At 33.8% G+C, this 26,214-nt stretch overlaps 1 protein-coding gene across 2 annotated transcripts in view; it reads left to right on the top strand.

Moving 5' to 3' along the window:
• Cdh7 (cadherin 7) overlaps positions 1-26,214 on the top strand; it is a 94,478-nt gene that overhangs the window by 1,433 nt on the left and 66,831 nt on the right. For both annotated transcript variants that reach the window (XM_032914785.1, XM_032914786.1), the window contains exon 2: positions 9,272-9,676. In XM_032914785.1, the coding sequence (XP_032770676.1) occupies positions 9,272-9,676 (405 nt within the window). The remainder of the gene's footprint in view (positions 1-9,271; positions 9,677-26,214) is intronic.

Raw genomic sequence — 26,214 nt, 5'->3', positions numbered from 1 at the left:
GAAAATGCAAATTATTGACAATATTTGTTGTTAAAGATAGATTGCCAGCGCAAAACAAAAAATGCATTTTCAGAGTACTGCTGTAATAGTAAGCGTTGTTAAAGGGAAGTTTGTGTAGATGCCTGGTCAGCAAAATGTAAGTAGTTTTGAGTCTCTATAAAGAGAAGTTGTTATGGGGAAGGAAGAACTAAGAGTAATTCCAACTGCAGCTTCCAGAAACCCACTGGAACAGCTTGTTTTCTAAAGAACTGGACAGACATCAGGTTGACCCAAATGTTTTTCTTGTTATTCTATGTGGAAGAGAAATGAATGCAGATGGTTTTCTTTGTTTTTAGGGGCTATTTTGAAAAGCATAGAGTAACTGCAAAAGTGTAGGGTGCTAGTCTGGCCAGCAACTTTAAGGCAATCTTCCTTGTGTACTCTTGTCAGTGGCTAAGTGGAAGCTGTGAGGCAGCATCTAGTTTTCGTAGTTTTATCTGAGTAAGCTTACTGAGATTTTGTGTGTGGAAAGAGAAATAAAACAAGCAGCACAGCCTACCACACTTCTAGAAGCTATTGTAGTTTGCAGTGTTACTAAAAGGGCACTGTGCACTCTCAGAGGGAGGTATCACTGTAATTAAGGACTGTGATAGGTCATTAGAATTGTGTTAACTATAAGTTGACAGATGCACAACTCTTCCTAAGTCTACTTTTATTGATTTAATGTCAGAGAGTTGTTCTCTTTCTTATGCCAGGGTTATATTAGTGAAACTTACCCTTGAATTGACTCTGGGTTTTAGCATCCAATAGGGAGAGAGGGTGGAGAACATATTTGTTGGCCACTGTTCAGTCTTTTTTGGTCTGAAAAATCAAACCACTGTCTCTTCTCAGGCATCATTTCTTGCCAACATTCCTATTATTCAGTATTTTGGTTTCTAAATAGCATCAGGGATCTAAACTTCTCAGACTATATGTGGATATCAAGAAAAGAAAAAAGAAAATGAATACATTTATGTGTTAAGTTAAATACTTTTCCAGATCTTTCAAAAAGGTGCTATAAACTACTAAATTCATAATTTGTTTTCTGTTGTACATATTATTGCTGAGTGATTCCAATCTTCCTGAGTTTTTTAAGGTTTTACTTATAAAATTTATTGCTTCAACAGCTTGCATTACATCACAGTGCTCTTTCTTGGATGAAAAGGGAAATAGAAAATGTTTTTTACTTCATTAGAAGGTTTCAAAGACATATATATCTTAAATTGAGAATTTTAGAAACTTCTAGAATAGCCAGAATGCATGAGTTAATTTCAAAGGGACAGAACAGAAATGCAAGTGTTTCCTCCGTGAATAAAGCAGTCTGACTTTTCTTGCTGTGGTGGTAAAGGGGAACTGAGGACAAACCATGTGACAGAGTCCTGTGTGACCATCTCCCTATCCTCTAACAAGCAGAGGAGATCTAGCTGTGACCAACAGTACAACAGTGCCTCCTCTGGGAATTTGTTGGTTCTGCAGAGAACCCCTTGATCGCTGTCCCCTCCCCCACCTTGTCTTTCTGCAAGACTCCTTAGTGACATAGTTTCCAGGGCCATTTAATATGCAGATGTCTACCCATACATTTTCTATAGTAATATAGATTTTTCATTCTTGTAAATTTTATTTCATGTTATTTTGTAAAGTATTTATTGAAACATGAAGCCTTTCATGGAAGTCATGTAAATCACACCTGACAGAAAAGTGTAATACAAGGGCAAATTAAAAATTAAAACTGGAAAAGCTAAAATTCCTTATAAGAATGAAATATAAAGAGATAGTCCTGGAAGTACAATACTTCCATTTAGTTACTATATAAATAATTCAGGAGGGCTGTGCTTTGTTACTTTGTTTACCTTTCAATTTGTACAGGCTTCTCTCCTTCAATATAAACCCTGTATCTTTTTCCTGTTTATTTCTTTCTCTCAAGATAGAGGTTGTTTCTGTTTCAGTGCAATTAAGTATATTATCCACTTAGGGAAGTTTTTCTTTTATGTTTGATAGCCAGATGTACACTAAAGGCTATGTGATTAATTTCTAGGGCCCCTGACTCTATACTTAAGCCGGTTACCATTTGTGGTGTGTGGTTTAATGTTGTGTAGCCTATGGAGCTAATGGATTTCATCATGGTCTCATTATGTGAGGAATCTCAAATCACAGAAATTCCCAAGGCTCACTAATTGAAAGTAAATTATATACATACAAACACACACACACACACACACACACACACATATACACACACACAAAGTACATAGGAGTTTCATCAATATTAAACTCACAGAGTGTCATGTTAAATAGCATTCAAATTCAGCCTAATGCACAACCGTGTATTATCCTGCTAAAAACTGTAGATGGTAAGATTAAATCTAGAATGATAATAATAGCAGACATCTTTAAAAGTTAGGATTTATAGTAACAACCCATAAACTACAACTTGCTTACTAGTTATTTTCACAATCAAAATGGTTCTATTTATTCATTTTATATTCTAAAATACTGCTCTAAATTGATGCCCTATTTCTAAAATTCTCAATGGAATGTTGTTTAGTTTTTCAGTAGAAACGGATAACTTCTTAGTGTTCTTAGTTTTTGATAATCAAGTTATTTTAGTAGTGAAAATGTAATCTTATTTTTGGATATTGTTTACTGTCTGTTTTTTTTTAATACAGTGAAAGTTTCTAGAAAATAGTTTCCTTAACCCTTAACTGTCATTCCCAACTTCCTGTTTTTCTGAGTTGCTATCAAAATGATTTCTTATGTTAAAAATTACAAGTTAAGTTTAAAAAGAGCTTTGAATATGATTACATAATTCTTGCTCATGAAAATGATTGGAACTTCTGAAAATTGAACGTAAAAGAGACTCATTAACTTAACTAAATAATTCTTAGCAAACATTTAAAAGTACTCCCTACATCTGTTGTCGCAAATACAAAAGAATGGATCTTTGTGACCTTGCGCATTGAGTGAGAATTCTATAGAATTCATTTCTGTGGCTTATGCTTGTTATCTGTGTCTTTACCAATATATTCTAATATCAGGAACAGTATATTTGTGAGTTCTTCATGGTTTTCTCTTGCATGAACTCTCAGTATATCCGGAGTGTTTTATTCTTTGTATCGAACCGATATTGTCTTAGACTGTTTCATAGATATTGCCTTTACTAGCTTGTCTGAAAAGTGGCTGATACTATGAAAGTCTTCTTCTCTCAGTCATCTCTCAAAGGCAGAATTCTGACACTTGACCACCCATGAGTTGAAAATTATTAGAATGCATGATTTTATTTTAAAATATATTGAATGTTTCTCCGTTATAAAGAAAAGCAATAATGAGAATGTGATATTCATTATGCAAAGCAACTAGATATCCCTCAATGCAAATTCCTCCTGGAGCTTAAACAACACCACTTTCTTTTAAGGATTATCTGCAAAGGAACTGTCTTCTCTTGCAGACTTAGCCAAAGAACCAGCAGTGAAAGATTGTTCTAATGCATCGTGATTCTGCACAGTGCCTGCTAACTACTTCTCTTGTTGCATTTCTACTTTTAAGCAAGTGTGTTGGTTGTCTTTCATGAGAATTGATTTAAAATGTTCTGCTTGTCAAAGTGTAGTGAAGTTTTACAGTAATCTTGAACATGACAGTTTCTTCCCAATACAGCAAGAACCTAATGATTTTCACTTGATATTATTGCTACAACCATTATTTTGTGTATTGTCATGCATTAATTATAAGACAACAAAATAGGCAAAGGATTAGTAGTCAGATTCTGCAGTGTTTGTCAGGCAACCGTTATGGACTGTGGTTCTCATTGTCTGTTTCAATAACTGCATTATCAGCCTTCAAATAGCATGTCCTATTATTATTCTTAAAAAATAAAAAAGAAACTATTATGAATTTTACAGTATTATGCTCTCTTTCTTAAAATCAATATTAACTGTTGTAATTAAGTTGTGTGCTTGTATGAGATTCATCAAATATATCTTAAAGCAGTTTCAGGACTATGCTTGATGCAGACTCCAAAGATCATCAGTTCTTCCTTGCATAGGGTTCAGTGAACTGTGGAAGCAAAGGATCTCACATTATAATAAAATGCTGCTTATTTACAGCAGACTTCAATAAACATATTCCAATAACCGCATAACCTAAGCTACTAACTTTTTTCATACTATTGACAGGCGCACATCACATCTATTTCTGTAGAACATTTAGCACAATGTGCTTTTCTGAAAACATAGTACTGCACATCTACATTGCCTGTTAAATGATCTTTTAATTGCTGTTCATATGTATTTTTCTGCCAAATTGCCTGTATATAAGGTAGGATAACCTTGACAGCTTGCCTCAGTCTCCCATGTACTGGAAGACTAAGGAGCATATCAGTACATTCTTAGGTATGCTTAAAAACTGTTAAAGTTATCTGTTAATGTGCAGGATCTAAGTAAGAACTGCTTTACATGGCCTATCATGTTCATATCGTGCTAAATTTTATTTGGATGGTGCAGACAGGCAATTTGCATTTTTGATGATTGACAATTGATATGCTGAAGCATAAAACCTTTTACTCCTTTTGAGTAAACAAAACATTGCTTCTAAACAAAACATTTGGTTAACAGCATGACGAGCAATTGTTTATTTTTTAAAAGTGGTTTTACATAAATTTTAAGAAAGGAACAAAGTCAAGAAAAGTTGTAAAAATGAACTCGTTTTGATTAAACAGTGTTCTCTAATGAATTTGAATATGTAATAAATAACCCCTATAATAATTCTGGGCGACTTATGCGAAATTAAAGATTGCACTGAAATAGTTGCTGCCAAGGTTATTTTAGTTTAAATAACTGGTGTTGACTGGCTGATGCTCACCATTTCCCATTTTCTCTTTACTTCATTGCATTTGACATTTCCTTTCCAAGGCTCTGATGACCTGATTGTTTAATACGTACAGTATGCTGATTATCACTACTAGTCATAATGATATTTCATATAAACCACTTCAGAAAAAGTAAAATTTTTATAAATAAAATATAAGCCTATACTCTAAAGTATAATAGCAAGCAAAGATATCTTTTAAATCTTTCAATATTTTTCTTTCTGTTTCACAGCGAGATCAGTCTTACCACTTGTTTATACTCCCCTTGTAAACATTTTTCTTTTGAACTCATTTACTCCTCTTCTCACATGTAAGAAGTTTATATATTTCCCCAGTTACAATGCTGCAAATCTGAATTTCTTCTATACATGACCACGATCTGGAGAAATTACATCCCTTTTAAACCATAAAGATTGTTTATACTTTTACTAAGCCATCAGTTGTCCACATCTCCATAGAGTTGACTTCTTCTCTTAGTTATTCCACAAGGGCAGACAGCTTAGCCTAGAACATGGCCACTTAAGCTTCTGCTTATCTTTGACTTAAGTATGTTTGCTGAGGTGTGTTTGTGAAACTCAGATATGTGAGAAGGCCACAGGGAAAATGACGAATTATGGAAAACCTAGGGTTAAATGTAGTGTTCTTGGTTTGAGACACAAATAGGGGATGATATTGGGCTTGTTATGAAATGCTGATATATGTAATTTGTTCTGCTTAAAATCAGTCACATGCATAAATTGTTCTGTGGTACCATTACACACACACACACACACACACACACACAAACACACATATATATATATATGTGCATATTCCTTGCATAGTCAACTACCACTAAATGGTTAATATGCCATGAATACACCAAGTTCAAATCAGAAGTATGAAGATACTATTTTCTGATTTTCAAGTAATTCTTACTATTTACTATTTCCATCACACAACAGAATTCCACTCTTTAATCTTGTACACAAAGCCAACTGAAGTATCCTGGTGTAATACTTCAGAAATCAAAGAAGAATACAGATACTTTGTTTAACAAATAATCCAAATTCTGCAATAAAATACATTAGATTTATTACAAAATAATATTCATTAATATGATAGAGATGCCAAATAATTCATATATTGTTGGTTAATATTCCACAGTGGAGATGAAATATATTGGAATGCAGACATTCTCTAAAGACTTTTTCTACCCTGTTCTAGGCTCCAGGCCTATAAAGTACATGCATCTGTTAGTCAAGGTTAGTTCTTAAGCCAACTTCTTTCAAAACCTTCTATTTAAATGAGAGAGCACACAATTACTAGGTATCTTCCCTTTGTTGATATTATCTCAAGAGTCATAATGTGTTCAGCAATATTCCTCTTTGTTCTAGTTGCTATAATCAATCTACAATGTTTTTAAATAGACGAGAAAGAGTCTTCAAGAAGCAATAAGAGTAAATTGAACAGGCCTTGTTGCAGAGTTCACTGTGCTTCTCAAGCAGACCAAGAGCTTCCATTACAATCTCATTTCTTTGTAAACTTCTCAAGCTCTTGTCTTTAATTATTAGCAATAGGTTTCTCATCACAGGTTTACAATAAATGACTCATGTAATTCTTAAAAGCCTAAAAGTAAGAATTGGGAAAAGTATCCGAGGCTATATAATGATATTTATTTCAGGCTTTTCATTTTGTACATAGAAAGAATGAAATTTGAGAGGAATCCAAAGTTATACAGCAAAATCACATTGGTATTTTGGCCTCCTTCTCCATCATCAGGGGATACCCTCATACCATTAAAGGAAATGAACATAAATCAACTGCAATTTCAATCCAGTGTTTGGTTTGCCAAAAGTGTCTTTTGGAAATAGAGTACAATCCCCTCCCCCACCCCCCGCCCCAGCAAGTACTGTAGGGCCTAATGTCCATGTGACTGTGTTTGATTCATGAGTACATAGTTCCTTGCCATTGAATCTGCCTACTTATAATGTTTACCTTTAGGGTAAAAAGTATCTCAATAGATTAACTATTGGTAACCTTGGAATAGAAAAATTAACATCAGTTCACTAATCATCTTTAATTTCCAGATAATTATTCCAACACAAAAAAATTTCTGTAACAATGACCGTATTGGCCACATTGAATCACCTTTATACATGCCAAGCTCCTTTCTAAGCATTTTATAACTTGAAGTGTTAACCCTGCCAGGAGGATACTATTGCTACTGTAATTGTCACTGTGACAGGCTAAGGTGTGTGACACTGAATCTAGGAGATTTCTTCCTTTCTTGTAACTTTTCTCATCCAAGATCATGGAGCTTAGAATCACAATCTCATATTTATTTGAATGGGAACATGCATATGCTTGGCCGGTATTATTTGGACTAAACCCCCAACCATTTTTTTTTTATTTCAAAAATAATTTCTTGTTTACTTCCTTTAAAAGTTGGATATATTTTTACACTGAAACAATGCCTCAAAGATGCTCATGTATAACCTATTCTATATAATTCAATTCTAGCTTTTTCATCTTTTAAAGGTATTTATTAAAAGAATACAAAGTAGAGAAGCTGGAACTCTTCTTTGTTCTGTTTTCATCTGACTATGACCAAAACATCACTCCTGGTGCCCAAAAATGCAGTTGGTGGCTTGGTGTAGGAAAGGCAGACCTTGTTTTACTTTTGATTCGCCACTCTTATTGCACCCATTTGTTTGCACGACTCTTAGGTCTTATCCACTATTTTCGAGCACATATTAGATCACAGAGTAGTTTTAATCTACTCAGCTACAGATAGCCTTCCTATCTGTGGTTTTTTGTATCTTAATTCACCTGCCTCTCTGTCCCACTCTGGTCTTAATTTCACTTTGCCATTAGTAACTGGATTTGGGGATCTTTAATTCACAGCAGGCTATAGGCAGTAAAAGTTTATTAGAATTATCTCCTTCTCATGGGTAGCAGCTAACATTATTTACTAAATAGTGAATCACTCTGAACTGCACTCTGGATCTGAACTTTATAGAGATATGTTTTAAAGCAATGTAATAATATTCACAGGACTAAAGGTTACTAGGATTTCTTACTTTCTTCCACGATGCGAACTGATTTATATATCCTCAAGAAAATTACATAGTCCTATGCTCACTTTTTTCTTCTTTGTATGCTTTTTTTCTGAAAATTTTAACTGTTCAAGTATTCATCTGTTGATTAGCCAGTGTGTTTTGTTACATAGTCCATTATTACAAAATGAAAAATAAAATAAAATATAAGGATAATTCTTTTTCTTCTTTAATAGGTAGATAATGTTTGGCTTTATGTTATTGATATTTTTATCTACTCACACACACACACAGAGAGAGAGAGAGAGAGAGAGAGAGAGAGAGAGAGAGAGGGAGGAGGGAGGGAGGGGGGAGATTCATCCTTTTGATGATTACTAATAGAAGGTAAAATTAATTCACAAAGTCCAACCTAGTGATTTATGTGAGAATTTTGTCATGAATTCTTATCCTTCTGTGCTTTGAGGTTGTATACAAGGTTTGTTTGTAACTGATTTTCTATACCTTTCATAACCAGGATGCTGTGCCTGCAGTAAATATACACCTGAGTAAGGACTTTTCCCACACTGTCCCTGAAGCACCATCTGGTTGCAAGCTCAAAATCAATAAGATTCTCAAATACAGTGCTTTTTTTTGCCTATCTATTGAACATTATGAGTCAGTTCTTTTACTACTTATAGAGTAAGGCCCTACTATGTAAAAGTTTTATTGCAAAACATTTAATAAAGATTTATGGAATAGCAAGCGACTACAGTAAACTCATACACCAACCATGCTACAGTGCAAATGACAATAAGTTTGAATCTTAGAAGATGGGAATCACTGAGCTTTAAAGATGATCACAATCCAATCGGAACACATCAAAACAGCCATTGGTCTGATCCTCAGTCTCAGTCAACCATTTGGTAGTGAATCACCTCATGCTTTATTTCTCCTTGCAGTTTCACTGGGGGGATTTAAAATACATAGCACATATCCATCTGCTAAACTCCCTGGTTTGAGACGGTTGCTTTTCACATCCTAAGACCAATGAATACAACTAATGTAAGATTTTTTTAAAAGGCTAACTTTAAAATAATCGTTTCACAATGATGTAGAATTAATGTAGAAAAAAATCATACCATACAATGTCCCTAGAAGATGAAAATTGTACTGTGAAATGAAGATAGTTCTTCAAATGGCAGTAATTTTGTAATTTATAAATGTGGCTACTATTATTATAATTTTGTAAGTGTACATATTCATATTTTAATGTTTATACAAATACTCTTCATGGGAATTTAGTATTCTTCGTAACTGAAATCTTAGCAAGATTACATACTCTGATTTCTGACATAAGCTCTTGTCTCTGTTCTAGGAACTTATTACGCCATTCCTTGGCAAGGGCTCTCCAGCACTGGTGACCTCTTCCAGTCCAACACTCTGCAAATTATTATCTCTGGACTCCCAGCTGACACACTGCCGGAGGCAAGAGCTACGAAGCCAACTAGAACTTTGCCTTTTCTCTTGTCAAGGTTTTTTTCTTACACAGGAAAAAGGAAGAAAAAAAAAGATGAAGCTGGGCAAAGTGGAGCTGTGCCGTTTTCTACAGCTTATAGCTCTCTTCCTGTGTTTCTCTGGGATGAATCAAGCTGAGCTGCCAAGGTCCAGATCCAAGCCATACTTCCAGTTAGGAAGGTCCCGGACCAAGCGCAGCTGGGTTTGGAATCAGTTCTTCGTGCTGGAAGAATACATGGGTTCAGATCCCCTCTATGTAGGGAAGGTAGGGCATTTGGCCTTTTAAAATTGCAAATGGGTAGTGTAAATGTCTGTAGTTCACTGGAGAGCTGCTAACTTTTTCTTTGGTGATAAAAGAACAAAATTTTCCTCTCTGAAAGGATCTATAGTGCTTCTGTTATGTAAGGTTGGACAGTGAAGCCATAAGTTAAGGAGTGATGTTTCTTTTTAAAAGATCTTAGTGGCCTGATTTATCACTATCGAAACTCGCTGCAAAGTCTTATTACCACAATTAGAACAAGATGGCCCAGTTTGAATGCAGTAATATGGTTCTTCCACCAGGTGATATTGAATGAATTTTGTCTGTAAAATATTGGAACAGGATGAGTTTCATTATAACATTTCCATGCATATATATTATGAATTCTGACCTTATTCAAAGCCATGCCTAATACCCCCAGGAAAACCCCTCCTCCATTTTAGACTGCTATGCTTCCCCTTGCCAACTAATCTGCTATCTGATCTCATCATTTTTGTTTATTTTAGTTGTTTATTTTTTAATGATGCAGTATGTTTCATCTGGGTTTCTTATAAGAAACTGTGGGAATGGTAGAGTTACTTCCAGGAGTGTTCTCAACTTCCGGTGTCTATGCCACGGATGACAACATCGGCTCCTCTAGCAGCCAACTTTGCAGTTGAGTCCCTAGTGGCTCGTTTTGAATGCTGTGTAAACATACCCAAATCATTTAGACTTCACTATGCTTACCATTACAAATTGCAACATGAAAATTTCATACCTTATGGATTCACTTATTAGAAGTCCAAAACCAGGTTCTTAATTATTTTTTTTCACAGAACAGGATTTATTGTTTGTTTGTTTCTGGTTTTTTTTTGAATTATTTTTGTGTTTTTCCTTTTTCTTTTGAAAATACCCTTTTGTAACATAAGAGTATGAATAAAATTCAGTTTGAGACGTTACTAGGTAAATGATAAGCAGTTCAAGGTGTATGTTTCTCTTGGTATGTGATAGGCAAATGGAAATTTTTTTCTTGTTTAAATAATTGGATAGGAAATGTTGTTCTATGTCACATGAGCAAGGACTGATGCTCACTCTTCCCTGACTTTATTCCCAGGCCATAGGCTTTTCAAAATGTTATGATATCCTAAGTCTCTTAGTTTAGTACTTAGCAATGGGAAAAGGATCAGGAAGGACATTATGTAACTGTTTATTTCCCTTTCCCCTCAGCAGTTTTAAAGTGTCTATTCCTCATAAAATGTAGCAGTGTTTCCAGGTATCTAGAAATAAGGATTTTTTTTATTTCAGAGATAAAAAAAGGAGGTTGAATATTTGATATTGGCGATTTTTCAAATGAATAGGTTAAAATTTTGAAAAAAAATAATGAATAGTTACATTGTTACAGGTAAAATTTTGAGTATTTATTGTATTTTTGTAATATTTAGGACACAAATTGATCCTGTGTGGGCAAAGAAAGATATAAACTAGTTAAAGTGTCCAAGGACCAGGGACTTGCATTTTCCTAAAGTAAAATAACACATGTAAATACCAAGAAATGTAACATATATAGTTACTTTACAGGCATTATCTTATACAACTACCAAAATCATTTATATATGTGCCAAAATTTTACTCATTATAATTTAATTTGTTTCTTTGTAGAAAAGTGATTTAGATTAAGTCACTTACCACAAAGCACTAATGTGAATTTGATCCCTATGACTCACATAGTCGAAAAAGAAACTAAACCCTGAAAGTTGTCCTCTGACTACTGCCCATGCATGCGTTTATCGCATGGGCTCTTAATTAATAAAAAACACATTACAGACTTTTAAATATAACAATATTAATCATAATTCAAAAATTTGACTAAGAAAATATCATTTTTCATTATTTAACATATGGATTAAGCTTTCTTTAGTCTTTCCTTGATCATGACATTGAAATAATTCACAAACAGTATGTAGTACACATAAGTTTATTTCGTGACCATGTTCACAAGGTTTTAAGGACAAGAAAAAGTTTCCAAGTAAGTTAATAATAACTGAGGTTGTTATGAACAAGTTGTGACTTTGAAATTCAACCAAATTATGAAATACTAAAATATTTCTCTTAACTTTCATTTCATAATAATTCAGAATAGAAGTTACTAAATATTAATTTAAATTTACAAAAAATGTGTGCTTTAAGTTATTTACACTGAAATACGTATTAAGTTATTGAACAACATTGTGTTCACTTCCTATGGCAAATAGTATAATATCTAGATATTGCTGGGCTTGTCTTTAATCTTTTTTTTTTTTCCGGAGCTGAGGACCAAACCCAGGGCCTTGTGCTTGTTAGGCAAGCACTCTACCACTGAGCTAAATCCCCAACCCCTCTTTAATCTTAATTGAAGGCCAGCCTGGGCTACTTTGTATCCTGTATCACAGAAAAAGTGTGTATGTGTTTGCATGTGGGTGCCTGTGTGTGTGTATGTGTGTGTGTGTGTGTGTGTGTATGTGTGTGTGTGTGTGCATGTGTGTGTGCGTGTGCGTGCGTGTGTGTGTGTGTGTGTGTGTATTTGTGTATTGGAGTGTCAGAAGTGAAGACATATATTATTGGACATTTAAGTAAGCCTGTGTGTTTTTTTCTTGCACAATGTGAATTGAAAATTACCAATGGAAGTTTTTCCAAAGAAGATAGAAAATGAGTTCATGAAACATGTCCCTGACTACAACACAAGAAGTAAAAGTAAAAATCTAATAACTTGATTCCTTGATTGAATGAGTGATTTATATTCCAGGGCAAAAAAAAATTAGACCACATCTTAGTAATTTGTATTTTTTTGTAGAGCGTCAACACAGAAGATTAATGCTGTATATTTTGTACAAATGAGCAAAAATTTGAATCTTTGGGGGATTAGTGATCTGAAGTAGCATAATAACAAATTATAAAAATAAAACACAAGCAACTTTAACATTATACACCTAAGGTTATATAATAATTAATGTATCTCCCTTTTTTGCTTAGTTAAGGCGTGCAGTGACTATGGTCAGATGTGCTTGTAGGACAGAGAGCTAAATATTGCAGACAGAGGTTTGGAGGATAAGTAGGCTGATGCTTATAAAGAAAGACAAAGCAAAAATACTTTCCAAAGACATATGTCAAATTCTCTATCATGGTAAAGAGCTGGCCACACACTTTATGAACAAAGAGTATAAACAAAATCTAGGTTTGTGGATATTTTAGAAGAAATTGAAGTGACTTTGATAAACATCTTGGCTTTAACGGGTCACATAATCTAGATACAGAGTACATCAGATTGACAATTTTTGTTGCTCTTTCTCCCAATTAATGTGGTTTATGTTATTTGAAGTAAATTGTCTTTTGCCCTTAAAGTTTTCTTTCGATGCTTCTAAAATAGAAATACTGACATCTGCTGTTTATTTTTACTACTTAGCAAATGATATAAAATATTAGGCGAGCTACTGCGATGTCTCAGCTCTTAAGAACATATTTCCTGCATCCAAGTAAGGCAGTTTACAAATTTCTAGTGCCATGGTACTACATTCATGTGTACAAACCCCCACAAATACATATACATGCATATAAGTTAAATTGTTTTTAAATAACTTTAAGTATTATTATTCTGGGTATTCAATGTAATAATAATTTGATATTTTGCCTTTGTCACATAATATATAATAATAGAGTTATGGATACTCCATGTCAAATGCTTTATTAGTGATTCCCTACATGAACAAAGCTACTGATATATACATTGAATAACATTTGTACTTATTTTGAATGTTCGCAATAACTGTCTATTTGAACTGAGTTAGAAATGAAAAAATAATTTCTGTAATCTTTTTCAGAATTTCAAACTCTAAGGCTATGGTAATACCACAAGACTCCCACAATTAATTCAATAACTGCATGGAAAATATGTTTGTCATTAAGATTCCCTGACTTGGCTAGACTGATTGGACAGCAAGCCCCAAAGATCCTTATATTTATAGCTATGTAGCCCTGGGATGGCAATTAGAATTCAGGTCCTAGTGGGCAAGGCAAGCATTTTACTCTGTAGTTCCCAGGACTAGACTGATTTCAGATATGACTAAATGACCTTCATTGATACCTTTCCCTGCTTTTCATGATGGAAATTGAAAAATTAGTGATCCTAAATGCATATAGAGTTAAAGAAAAGTCAGTATTTTATAATGATTGAGTTCTGTTTAGTGTATGATTTCTTGTTAGTGGAAATGAAGTGAGGGGCTTTTTGTTGTTCTTGTTGTTGTTCTTGTTGTTGTTAGCTCTTGTTGGACTGCATATCACAGTGGATTGCATGATTACATTGCTGCAGGTTTACAGCTCAGTCTTTTCCTCACCTCGGTACTTCTCACTTAACATGCCCTAACCACCTGACAGAAAAAATTGTCTACAAAAGCACCAAGATTCTGTTCCAGGTATTAAGTGGTTTTCATCTTTCCTAACTGTAATGGGCTGCCAGCCGATGGCTGCGCCCGAGGCCATTACTTTCTCAGAAATATGTGCTTCCTGCATCTCCCACAGTCTGCTTCCCTCATTGTTAACATCATTCTAGCCTTTTATGCTACTCCCCTTTCTTCTGTACTCATTCAGAGAGAATTTATTCCTATTACTCAGTAGAAATCAAATACATAGAAGTGTAGTGTTCCTGACTCCCGTTCCTTTAAATTGAAAGTGTTGGCGAAAATTCCCTACATGCTTCTTTCATTGCACACCAGCACATCCTTTTCCAAAAGCGGCTGTACCTTTCAACACTGTGACTGCGTTCATTCCTGCAGAAAACAAATTTTATTATGAAAATAAATTACATTAATGGGATGAATTCCAACTTATATTACTTTGAGATTTTGTTAGACACACAAAGGAGGATAACAAATTCAAAGTATTAATTACTTGGGAAAAACATATCTTTGTAGTTGAATATATATTATCTTGATTCTAGCATACGAAAAATAAATCAAAGAGAACTGTTCTCTAGACATATATATGTTTCCTAGAGTCAGTTTGAAACATAAGAGGAAAAACTGGTGTTTTGTTCTTATTATTGTCGATGTTGTTGCTATTGTACAAATGAATAGGAGCTGGTTTTCTTGAGAATTCTATAACCATTTCGTGGACTAGAAGGGTCTTTTTCCTTAATTCTTAACTTTCTGATAGAAGCCTGGAATTCCTGGTGGTTTCAAAAGAATTTGGACATGGATCAGCTCTGTGGGAGGCAAATAAGTTCCTGTTTATAATAAATACTTCCAAGCAGTTATTTTTTGCTTGCAATAATCAATTACCCTGATACGGAATTAGGTGAAATCTCTCCATATAAAATCAGTAATTAAAAATATTTGTTTGTTCTATTTTTCACAATATGGAAAATACACTTCCATAATGTGATAGAAAATGCAGAAACTTGCAATTAAGTGCATTTTCCCATCTCTGTTTTATTTATGAATGAAAATGACCAACCCCAAAGATTTTCTTGGAACACTATAAAGCTAAAAGTTGGAGGGCATGAAGATGGATTGGGTTACAGATAACTCCATAGTTATGGATGCAAATTTTCCATTCAATCTATGCTGCTCAAAATGATGTAATGAACATTCTACTTTCACATCTGTTCTTACTGACAAAGCAGCAGCAATGACAAGAAGGCTTAAAAATGAAGGATATAATATGGCCTGCCCTTGCTTTCTTAATACTGTGTTTACAGTGAGGTTTTATGTATAATAGATAGGATGAAAATATTAACTCACATGATGTTTAAGTTCCTATGAAAAGTCAACTGTCATTATCTTGATGTGTTCTGATATGATTACCCTACTGACATGGAGCCATTGATCTCACTGCTCTTTCTTGGGTCACTAAGATAATTACAGTATTACATAATAATAAAGTAGAGACAAGTTTTTTGAATTAAGCATACACAGAAATGTCTAGCAATGAGAACTTTTGGCCCAAACATTTTTACGAATAACCATATAATTTTAAGCCTTAGTATGATTGCCCGAGATAGTGTTTTCACAAACACATTCAACATTGTGTCCCACAAAATCTCTTTCAGGATTTAGTAAACATGACATTTGCTTCTTTTCCCCCCCTCTTTCTATCATTTCTTCCTGAAGTATGACAGCTCTATTTTGAGGAAATACTGTGCTCCCATGCATGATTGAAGAGTTGAAGAGCTCAGACTAAAGACATTTTAGAAGAATACACCCCTAGATTTGTAAGCAAAACAGGTGACTAAATGACAACAGATAGCAGTGAAGTTTAAGATGAAACTTTAGTTGTGGAGGAGGGGAAAACAGAAGTGCTGACTCAGGGATTTGTGAACAAATGATTACATGAGCATCCACAGTTCTGTAAATTGCTTTATATTTTATATAGATTCTTAAAGCCAAGGCAAAATTGGGAAAGCAACATATCTCCCTTGGAAGTAGAACAAAGTACTCTAAAACTCTACTGGGAATCTTTACCAAGCAAGTTGATAAAGCTGTGGTTTTCTTGTTATTTTGAGCATGTGATTGAAACAATTCTTCATCTGTCAGATGAAGATACATATTCTACCAGTTTTGAAGATATTTTAAGCATAAAAATAAATTGCCTAAATTGAGTTTTTTCAAAAGTTAATATCCTAAGTGAGTATTATAAATACTCAAACTAGGAACATGTACTAATCAAGTTGTGTTCATTTTTTTTTAAATAAAATGATTTCTTGGTGGTGATCAACCAAGTATCGATTGTTTTCTTTTGCACTATACCCTAAAATTTTTTCAACCTGGGATAATTTGTAGGTTATGGGCATTTTGTGTGTGATTTATTTTTTTGTTTTGTAGTTGTACAAGTAGTAGCAGTATGCATACACATGCCATGCCCATGCGTGTGTTTGTGTGTATGTGTATGTGTTTGTGTGTGTGTGTGTGTGTGTGTGTGTGTGTGTGTGCTGTGTCTATGTTCTATGTCCATGTTTCAATGGACACAGATGCCAGATATATATTTCTACATCATTTTTAATTGTTCTTCACTTCAGATTTTAAGAAAAGTTGCATACATCCATGAATCTGGGACCCATTAGCTTAGTCTTGCTGGCTAATGAACTTCAGGGATCTTCTTGTTTCTTTCTGCCTCCTTTGTGCTAAGATTACAGGTTTGTGACAACATAAATGGACTTCCTTTGGGTTTTGTGGCCCCAAAATCAGCTACTTGTGCTTCTATAGCTAACTCATAATAGACAGAACCATCTCAATAGCTCTTCTTTTAATTCATATATACATATATTTTATTAAACATTTTTATATACTATAGTATGATCACAGTTTTTCCTCCTCCTCCTAGCTCCTCCCCACCTCCCCACCCACTAAACTCCATTCTTTAATACCCTCCGTCTTCAAAAAATAAGCAAGTAAAGAAATAAAAAAAAAATCGAAAAAAAATTTAAAAGCTCAAGAAATCCACACTTACAAACATATAGAAGGAGCTGTGAGAGAAAAGGAGGAAAGGAAGTGTGGGGAGAAGAGAGAAATCCAAAACGCAGAAATGTCCAGTATTGGAAAGCACTGTATACTATATACTTATATGCAAGTAAATCAAAGATTTTTTTAAAAAGCCCCAAACAAGATATAAAAAAAATACCATAAAGCCACAGATATCATTTTGGTGTTAGCTCTCCATTGTTGGGCATGGGGCCTACCCTTGGGCATGCGCCTAGTATACCCAGGGACTATCCATTACAGAAATGTAATTTTTCTTTTGCAAGTCAACATCAAGGGATAATTTCTTGGTTAGGAATGGAATCTCATAACCACTTTACTGCCTTAGTTGTGTTGGGACAATGACTAGTTTGAACATTGCTGTATTATTTACCAATAATATGTGATAATATCTCACAAGGCAGACCACTCATGTCTCTTTGTAGTGAATACAAAAATGGGTATACAACTGTTAATGATGCTAACTATCAAATCACGAGATTTACATGTGCATCTGACTTATTCATTGCTAGGGAAGCATTTTACGGCATCTGGGTTAAAATAAAATCTGTGAAATCATATTCTTTATAGTCACAGACATCATAAACATTTTAGGATGATCTAAAGTTAAAGCATCTCCTTCAAGGTTATTACATAAAAAATATAAAGGAAGGAAGCGCAAGGTCCTGGGTTCGATCCCCAGCACCGGAAAAAAAAAAAAAAGGATTTTTGTCATAGTAAGTTTAATTTACAAATACATAGCCATAATAATTACATATAAAGCATTGTTTTAGAAAATAATGAACATTTAGAATTCTATAAGACAAGTAAAAATTAAAAAATCTCATATCTTATATTTTAATATAAAATTTTATACAATTATATTAATGTTAAAATCACAAAAATTGACAGTTTCTTCAAGTGACTTTTCAGAGCTATGACCAATTTTAAAAATCACTAATGAGTATACCTTCATAATGCCCTAAGTCATGTTACAGAGAAGTTAATAGTTATATGGGAAAATTAAAATAGGTAATAAATACACATGGAATTTGGGCATTCAGGAGTAGAAATCTATCTTTGAGAAGATCTAGAAAGATTGCCTCATGCTTATAAGAAATAATGTCATTTTTAATTTTTAAGCACATTGACCAAATGATAGTAAAATTTGCAAACTTCAATATCACATCCATTGCTTTAATTGACCATTACATAATTTTAAAGCATACCATTTGACAATAGTGTTAAGTGTGTTGTATAATCGATATAGTTCTGGAGGCTAGAAGGAAGGGCAGTGTAGCAGCAGAGCCATTGTCTCGAAAGTACTTGTTTCCTCTCCTGTAGACCTTTTCTCTGCATCTCACAAAGCAAAACAAAGACCTGCTGATTGTTTATGAGGCTACACAGGCTATAGGCTAGGGTTTCAGTTTTCTGAACTCATTCAGTCTTTACTACTTCCTTCAACCATTCTAAGGTATTGCGAATATCATTTTGCTCTGTATAATATAATCCTTTGGGAGTATATTATTAAGCATAGTAATTTTTGAAATAAGTCACAAATCAAATTTTCTAAATCTATTTCATGTAAAAATAGAATTGTTAATAATATTTGAAAATAGCCTTATTTAGTCCTTTATACTTATAAGTACAACATGCAAAGCTTGAACAAAACATTGGTCATTATATTTTTTCAAAAGCCCATTAACTTTGTAGTAAATATATAAACTATTTATTTGGTTTTGTCTTATAAATAATATACTTTACAACTATTTACTTAGCAGGAAAATTATATCACTAATCATAATAACCTAGAGAAAATATATACTATATTGAGAACATTTGTAAGGAGAATGTAAGCATCTTTGTATTTTCATATCTATGGAGAAATTTGTAAAATTCTTTAAAATATTATTTAATTAAGATGCAATTATTTTACATTTCATAGGGCCAGCAACATATTTTACAGTTTGTTTTCAGCTGTGGTATACTGGAACTTCTTAGAGCACATTTGAAATGTGTTGATAAAATTGTTTCATGGAGTGATTTAAATTCATCAGATTTGTTTCAGGGAGAGCAGGTGTCTAGCCAAGAGCTAGAGAAGCATCTTCTGACCTGTTCACAAACAAAGACAAAATACACAATCAAATTTTGTGTGATGAAACAGTGTGGTGAGGCAATCTACATTTCTAGTTCAACTAGATTTCTTGTGTTTTGAAAATGAATGCAGAAGGGTAATTTTTCAAGATGTGGCTGTTTTACTGGAATTGTAATTAAAGCAACATGATTACCATCATCTCAGCAAGTTTTGAATACAAATACTACAATTATCTGATAAGAATGCCTCCCTTCAAGTGTTTGCTTCTGTCCTTAGTTAAAATGCTGACATGTTTTTAAGGTACTTAGCCAAAAACACACAAACAAAATTTGGCCAACATATACATAATGTTCAACAGATGTGCGTGTCTGAAACATTCGTGATGATCACTAGTGGAATTAGTCAAACCACGCTCAAATTAGATTTTTCTGATTTGTGACTCATTTAAGTGTCCACGTTAAAGCTGAACATGTAGGGAAAGATTACACATTCTGCAGTTGGTTCTCTAGAACAAAGTATAAATAACATAAAAACTGCCATTTTCGTTCCCATAACACATCCAAGAAGCTCAGTTCTGAGTTGCACATCGTTCTTATTCTTGACATAGTTTATATAATTTTCGGAACTGAATCATAACAGAGCTGCTACACTTGCTTATTCAAGAGAAATAGAGCGCCAGGCACTGAGATTCAATTTAAATATATACCAGAGCATGATTTCTACAAAGAGCTACAATTCTTATCAATCAAATATGAGTTTTAAAGACATCATAGATGACTGCATTATGACATTGGCTAGTGTGGGATCGCTTTCAAAGGGAAAGCCATATATTGAATCTATAAAAAATATTTATATTGCAGTAATAAGAACGTACAAACTTGAAATTGTGCTTGTTCTAATGATATCTTGGGATATGTGTTAAGGTTTATTGCCAGTAATCCTCAGAGTTTATAACAGAGGATAATTTGCAATTTTCTTGACCATTATAACACCAGAGAGTAGATATTTACCTGTGATGGAAGAGCTATGATCATTAATTTGATTGATGAGTTTATGATATAATGGCATGAAACAAGACACTCTGCTCCTGACTAATAAATGACCTCTTATGTTGTAAACATATTATAGAATATCAGAGATAGGACTCTGTCTTTCATGCGTTGGAGAATATAACACAAATAGAAAGGTGACCTCCTGTTTGGGATTTCAGTATTTCAGTGTATGAACCTGACCGTTTTGACCGTTTTGTTTTGTTTGTTTTGTTTCATTTTAATGTAAGGCCATGTTTGCCTTTTTTTATTTTATTGTACTTAATTATTTTTCAATTTTTAATTTATTTATTTTAATACTCCAGACTTTGCTTCCTTCCAGATTCACTCCTGACTGTTCCACATCACATACTTCCTACCTACCCCCCCAACTCCTGTCTCCACAAGGATGTCACCAGCCCACCCCTCCTAGCCATCACACCAGATCTCTAAAATTCCCGGGGCCTTCAGTCTCTTAAGGGTTAGGTGCATATTCTTTGAACTGAGACCAGGGAGTCCTCTGCTGTTTATGTGTTCCAATTTTCTGAGAAAACTCCAAATTGATTACCAGTTTGCAATCCCACCAGCAATGGAAGAGTGTTCTTCTTTCTCCACATCCTCATCATCATGTTTTGTCATTTTGATCTTAGCCATTTTGATTGGTGTAAGTTGGAAACTCAGGGTTGTTTTGGTTTGCATTTCTCTGACCACTAAGGACTTTGAACATTTCTTTAGGTGCTTCTCAGCCACTCAAGGTTCCTCTGTTGTGAGTTCTTAGTTTAGTTGTATACACCATTTTTTGATTGGCTTGTTTGTTTTTTTGATGGTTAGCTTCTTGAGTTCTTTATATATTTTTGGATAGTAGCCCCCTATCAGATATGGAAACAGTGAAGATTTTTTTCCCAATCTGTAGGACGCCAATTTGTCTTACTGACTATGTCCTTTGCCTTACAGAAGTTTTCCAGTTTCATGAGATCCCATTTATCAATTCTTGATCTAAGAGCATGAGCCATTGCAGTTCTGTTTAGGAAATGTCCCCTTGTGTCAATGTATTCAAGGAGCTTTCCTACTTTCTCTTTCATTATATTCAGGTTATCTGGTTTTATGTTGAGGTCCTTGATCCACTTGGACTTGAGCTTTGTGCATGGTGACAAACATGGATCTATTTTCATTTATCTACATACAGACAGCCAAGTCGACCAGCACTATTTATTGAAGATGCTTTCATTTTTCCATTGTATTTTTTCTTCTTTGTCAAAGATCAAGTGTGCATAAGTGAGTGGTTTTATTTCTGGCTCTTTAATTTTATCCCATTGATCAACCTGTCTGTCTCTGTACCAATACCATGCTGTTTTTATTGCTCTGTAATCGAGCTTGAGGTCAGGGATGGTGAATTCCCTAGCCATTCTTTTATTATTAAGAATTGTTTTTGGTATTCTGGGTTTTTTGCCTTTTCAGATGTATTTGAGAATTGCTCTTTCCATGTCTTTGAAGAATTGTGTTGGGTTTATGACAGGGATTGGATTGAATCTCTAGATTGTCTTTGGTAGGTTGGCCATTTTTACTATGTTAATTCTGCCTATCCATGAGCATGGGAAATCTCTCCATTTTCTGAGCTCTTTCATTTCTTTCCTGAGAGACCTGAAGTTTTTATCATAAAGATTTTTCACTTATTAGAGTTACCCCAAGATATTTTATATTATCTGTGGCTATTGTGAAGGGAGTTGTTTCCCTAATTTCTTTCTCAGCACATTTATCATTTGTATAAAGGAAGGCTACTTATTTATTTGAGTTAATTTTATATCTGGCCACTTTGCTGAAGTTGTTTATCAGCTCTCTGAGACGTTCTCTGGTAGAATTTTTGGGGTCACTTATGTAGTCTATCATATGGATTTTAATATATTGAACCAACCTTGTATCCCTGGGATGAAGCCTACTTAATTGTGGTGAATGATGATGGTTTTGATGTGTTCTTGGATTTGGTTTGCAAGAATTTCACTGATTATTTTTGCATCGATATTTATAAGCGAGATTAGTCTGAAGTTCTATCTTTTGGTAAGGTCCTTGTGTTGTTTAAGTATTAGAGTAATTATAGCTTCATAGAAGGAATTGGGTAGTGTTCCTTCTCCTTCTATTTTATGGAATATTTTGACAAATATTGGTATCAGGTCTTCTTTGTAGATCTGGAAGAATTCTGAACTAAACCCATCTGGCCCTGGACTTTTTTTGGTTGAGAGGTTTCTAATGACGTCTTCTATTTCCTTATGACATATGGGCCTGTTTAGAAAGTTTATCTGTTCTTTACTTAACTTTGGTATGTAGTATCTGTCTGGAAAAACCATCCATTTCTTCTAGATTTTCCAGTTTTCTTGAGTATGGGCTTTTATAGAGGGATCGGATGATTTTTTTGCATTTCCTCTGTCTCTATTGTTATGTCTCTCTTTTCGTTTTTGATTTTGTTAATTTGGATACTGCCTCTGGGCCATTTACTTAACTTGAGTTTATCTATCTTTTTAATTCTCTCAAAAAAACAGCTTTGAGTTTTGTTGATTCTTTGTAGTGTTCTCTTTGTTTCTATTTGGCTGATTTCAGTCCTGAATTTGACTATTTCCTGCCATCTACTCTTCTTGGGTGAATTTTCTTCTTTTTTGACCATATAATCAGTCAGAAAACAACCCTCAACCAAGAGAAGAAGATTGAGATAATTTCATGCATCCTATCAGACCAACAGTGTCTAAAGCTCGTCTTCAATAATAGCAAAAGCTCCAGAAAATTCACATGCTTGTGGAGACTGAACAACTCTGTACTCAATGAAAATTTGGTCAGGGATGAAATAAAGAAAGAAATTAAAGACTTCCTCGAATTTAATGAAAATATTAACACATCATACCCAAACTTATGGGACACAATAAAAGCAGTGCTAAGAGGAAAATTCATAGCATTAATTATACTGGCAAAGAAACTAGAGAGATACTACACGAGCTCCTTAAGAGCACACCCGAGAGCTCTAAACTCTCACGATTTTATGTCCTATAGATTCAAGTACCAGTTCAATTAAAGTTTCAGTTCAATTGTGGTATGTGTAACCCAGGCTTTAGTGATAACTGGACTTGATTTGTGGCATTATCATTTAAGCATGTATGATCAACTTACTATAAGCAATTCCTAAGAGATTTCTGTCTCTGTTTTAAAAATGTTTGTCATTCCAATAGATTGGAATAAAATGAGAATAGGGAGCAAAGGAGAGATCTTAACAACTCAGCAACTGTATGAATAGTTTTCTTCTCATTCATCCTTCTGCCTCACTGAGGAACACAGAAAAATTGAGTCAGAACAGAGTGGAAAAGAACAAAATGGGGGAATTTTACCTTAAGAACTTTGAACTTTAGAGAAATTGGAAACTCTCTATTTATTATTTTCTAAATGGAATTGGACAATCTGCATTTTGTAAACTACTGTTGGATATGTTATCTAACTAATTAAGTTATACAGAGCAAAAGTTCATAGATTAATCCAGAACACTATCGCTTGCTTTAGCTATTCATAGAAGAGGAATAATATTATTGGAATATATTTTATTTCATTTAATTTTTTTATTTCTCTTCTTTCATCTCTCCTCCCCAACCTGATCCCTCCTGTTTTTATCCATCTATATTCTATTTTCCATTCATAGGGAAATCCATACCCCCCCCAAAGCTCTCCTTTTTACCTACCTTTTCTCAGCCTGTGGTTTGTAGTTTGATTACCATTAAGTTAAAAGCTAAAATCGACATATAACTAAATACATATCACATTTGTCCTTCTGGATCTGGATTGTCTCATTCAAGATGAGTTTTTCCTACTTGCATCTATTTGCCTGTAAATTTCATAATGGCATTTTTTTTTAAACTGTGGTGTAATACTACATTATGTAAAGGTACCACATTTTCTTTATCCATTCTTCAGTTGAGGAGCATCTAATGCACATATACCCAAAGGATTTTCAATCCTACTTGGTTTACTATGTTCATTTTTCTTTTATGCATAATAGCCAGGAACAAGAACAACCTAGATCAATATATATTAAATATTAGAACCACTTAATATTTTAAAATATATATTTCTATTTTCCTGGACACAGGGTTTTTTTGCTTTGTGTTTATAATGAGTGAGTAGGAATCCTATGGTTCATTTCTTAGTGAGTAGAGGAGTTTTGAAATATTAATTTCAGAGTGAACTTAGGCTCATAAACAATGAGAACTGTCTACAGATGTACACATGATCCATTTCAATCAGCTTCTTCTATGTCAAATGGATTTTATAGTAGATAGTTTGCGAAACCCTTCATGTTTGGTATGTCTGTAGTATGTCTTGTTATGGATCATAATGAGAAACAATATTTTTGCTCCACATTTGCTACTTTCTATACTTGAGTAGATTAAAATATTTTCTTTTAAAGCATATTTTAAGCATGATCCAAATCTGAAGTAAAAACAAGAATGGGTGTGTGCAAGCTTTATTACACTGGCACATTTCCTAACCATAGACAGGATATCTAAATTAGTCTTTCTCCCCTGTCCTTTATCAGACTGAGATAATAATGTCATCTCCCTCTCCTCAATAAAAATCAAATCGAACGAAATCCAACTTCAATTTAATGTCATCTGTTAAGAAGATGTTCAGTGTACAAAGTACTAAATGAGATGATGTTCACTGAACAAAATATTAAATGTTAAATGAAAGACTTAAAAGGGGAAACAGAACAAACTGTTCACACTATTAAAACTCTAGGATAGGAATGGTGTTGCTGGTGCCAATATTTTTGGCAAAGAATCATAAATGATACTTGGATGGGATGTTTTGATACTTATGACAAGTATTATATACATAATATGCCTAAAGCAACACTTTCATTTTAATAATTTACTTCCAGAGTTAAGACAAATTCTAAATAACTTACAATAATTTTTGAAACAACAAATACATAATGCAAATAACATTATAGTTACTGAGCAGGCTATATTTTGGAAAAACATATATGAATGCACTAACAATGCAAAACAATGCAAAGACATGAAGGAGAATCAGGAGGGAAATATGGGAATGTTTGGAGGGAGGAAAAGAAAAAAATATATTGTAATTATATGTGATCTTAAATTTTTTAAAAAGTTTTGGATAACACACACACGCACACATATAGTTGCATTTTAAATATATTTTATTATTAGAAGAAAATTAACTCTTTCAAAGTGTCCTAGGAGGTAAGGGATTCCACTAAAATTGGAATAGTGTGATGCTTTGTGGCACCAGATAAAGGGACTGGCTTGAGAATATTTTTGTTCTTCAATTCATACCTTAGGGAAGACCTTTAATTGTTCTGAAACTTGTATCAGATGGATTTGTAGGGATTACGGATGCTATACATCATTAAATTCTGAATTTGAAACTGCATTTTACTATAATAGAGTCCAGTTGGACAATGGGTAGCATTAAAAATTTGCATGCCAAGTACTAAGAATCAATTTTATTATAGCACATTTCTAGACCCACAACACTAGTTGAATTTTAGGAATAATGAAGTTTTAAACATCTCTGTTTACTTTAATTACTCACATAAACATTTTCTCCTGAATGGTCTTAAAAATATGTATGATGAATAGAATCTGTTTTTCCATTGTGGTAGCCTTACCAACATATAGAATAGTGAAAAATGTAAGGGGGGAATGTTGCAAGGGCACAGAGAAATGCAACTCAAAGACAGTAGTTTAGTTAGGTAGATGTTTCACAATCAAATTAATCAATCACAGGGAAAAATGAAACAAACATCATTTTCTCTTGCTTCATAACTCAAGTAAAATGAAAATTGTGAAGCTGACATAAATCATCCAGAAGGATTTGTTACAGAAGGAGCAGGGGCTCCTGGAGATTCTAGTTTGCTTTTCTGTTGCTGTGATTTATCATGACCAAAACAACATGGCG

This window comes from Rattus rattus, chromosome 10, assembly GCF_011064425.1.
Source record: "Rattus rattus isolate New Zealand chromosome 10, Rrattus_CSIRO_v1, whole genome shotgun sequence".
NCBI lineage: Eukaryota > Metazoa > Chordata > Mammalia > Rodentia > Muridae > Rattus > Rattus rattus.
Note: the sequence above shows the minus strand (reverse complement) of the source record. Positions and strands in the feature narration are given on the sequence as shown.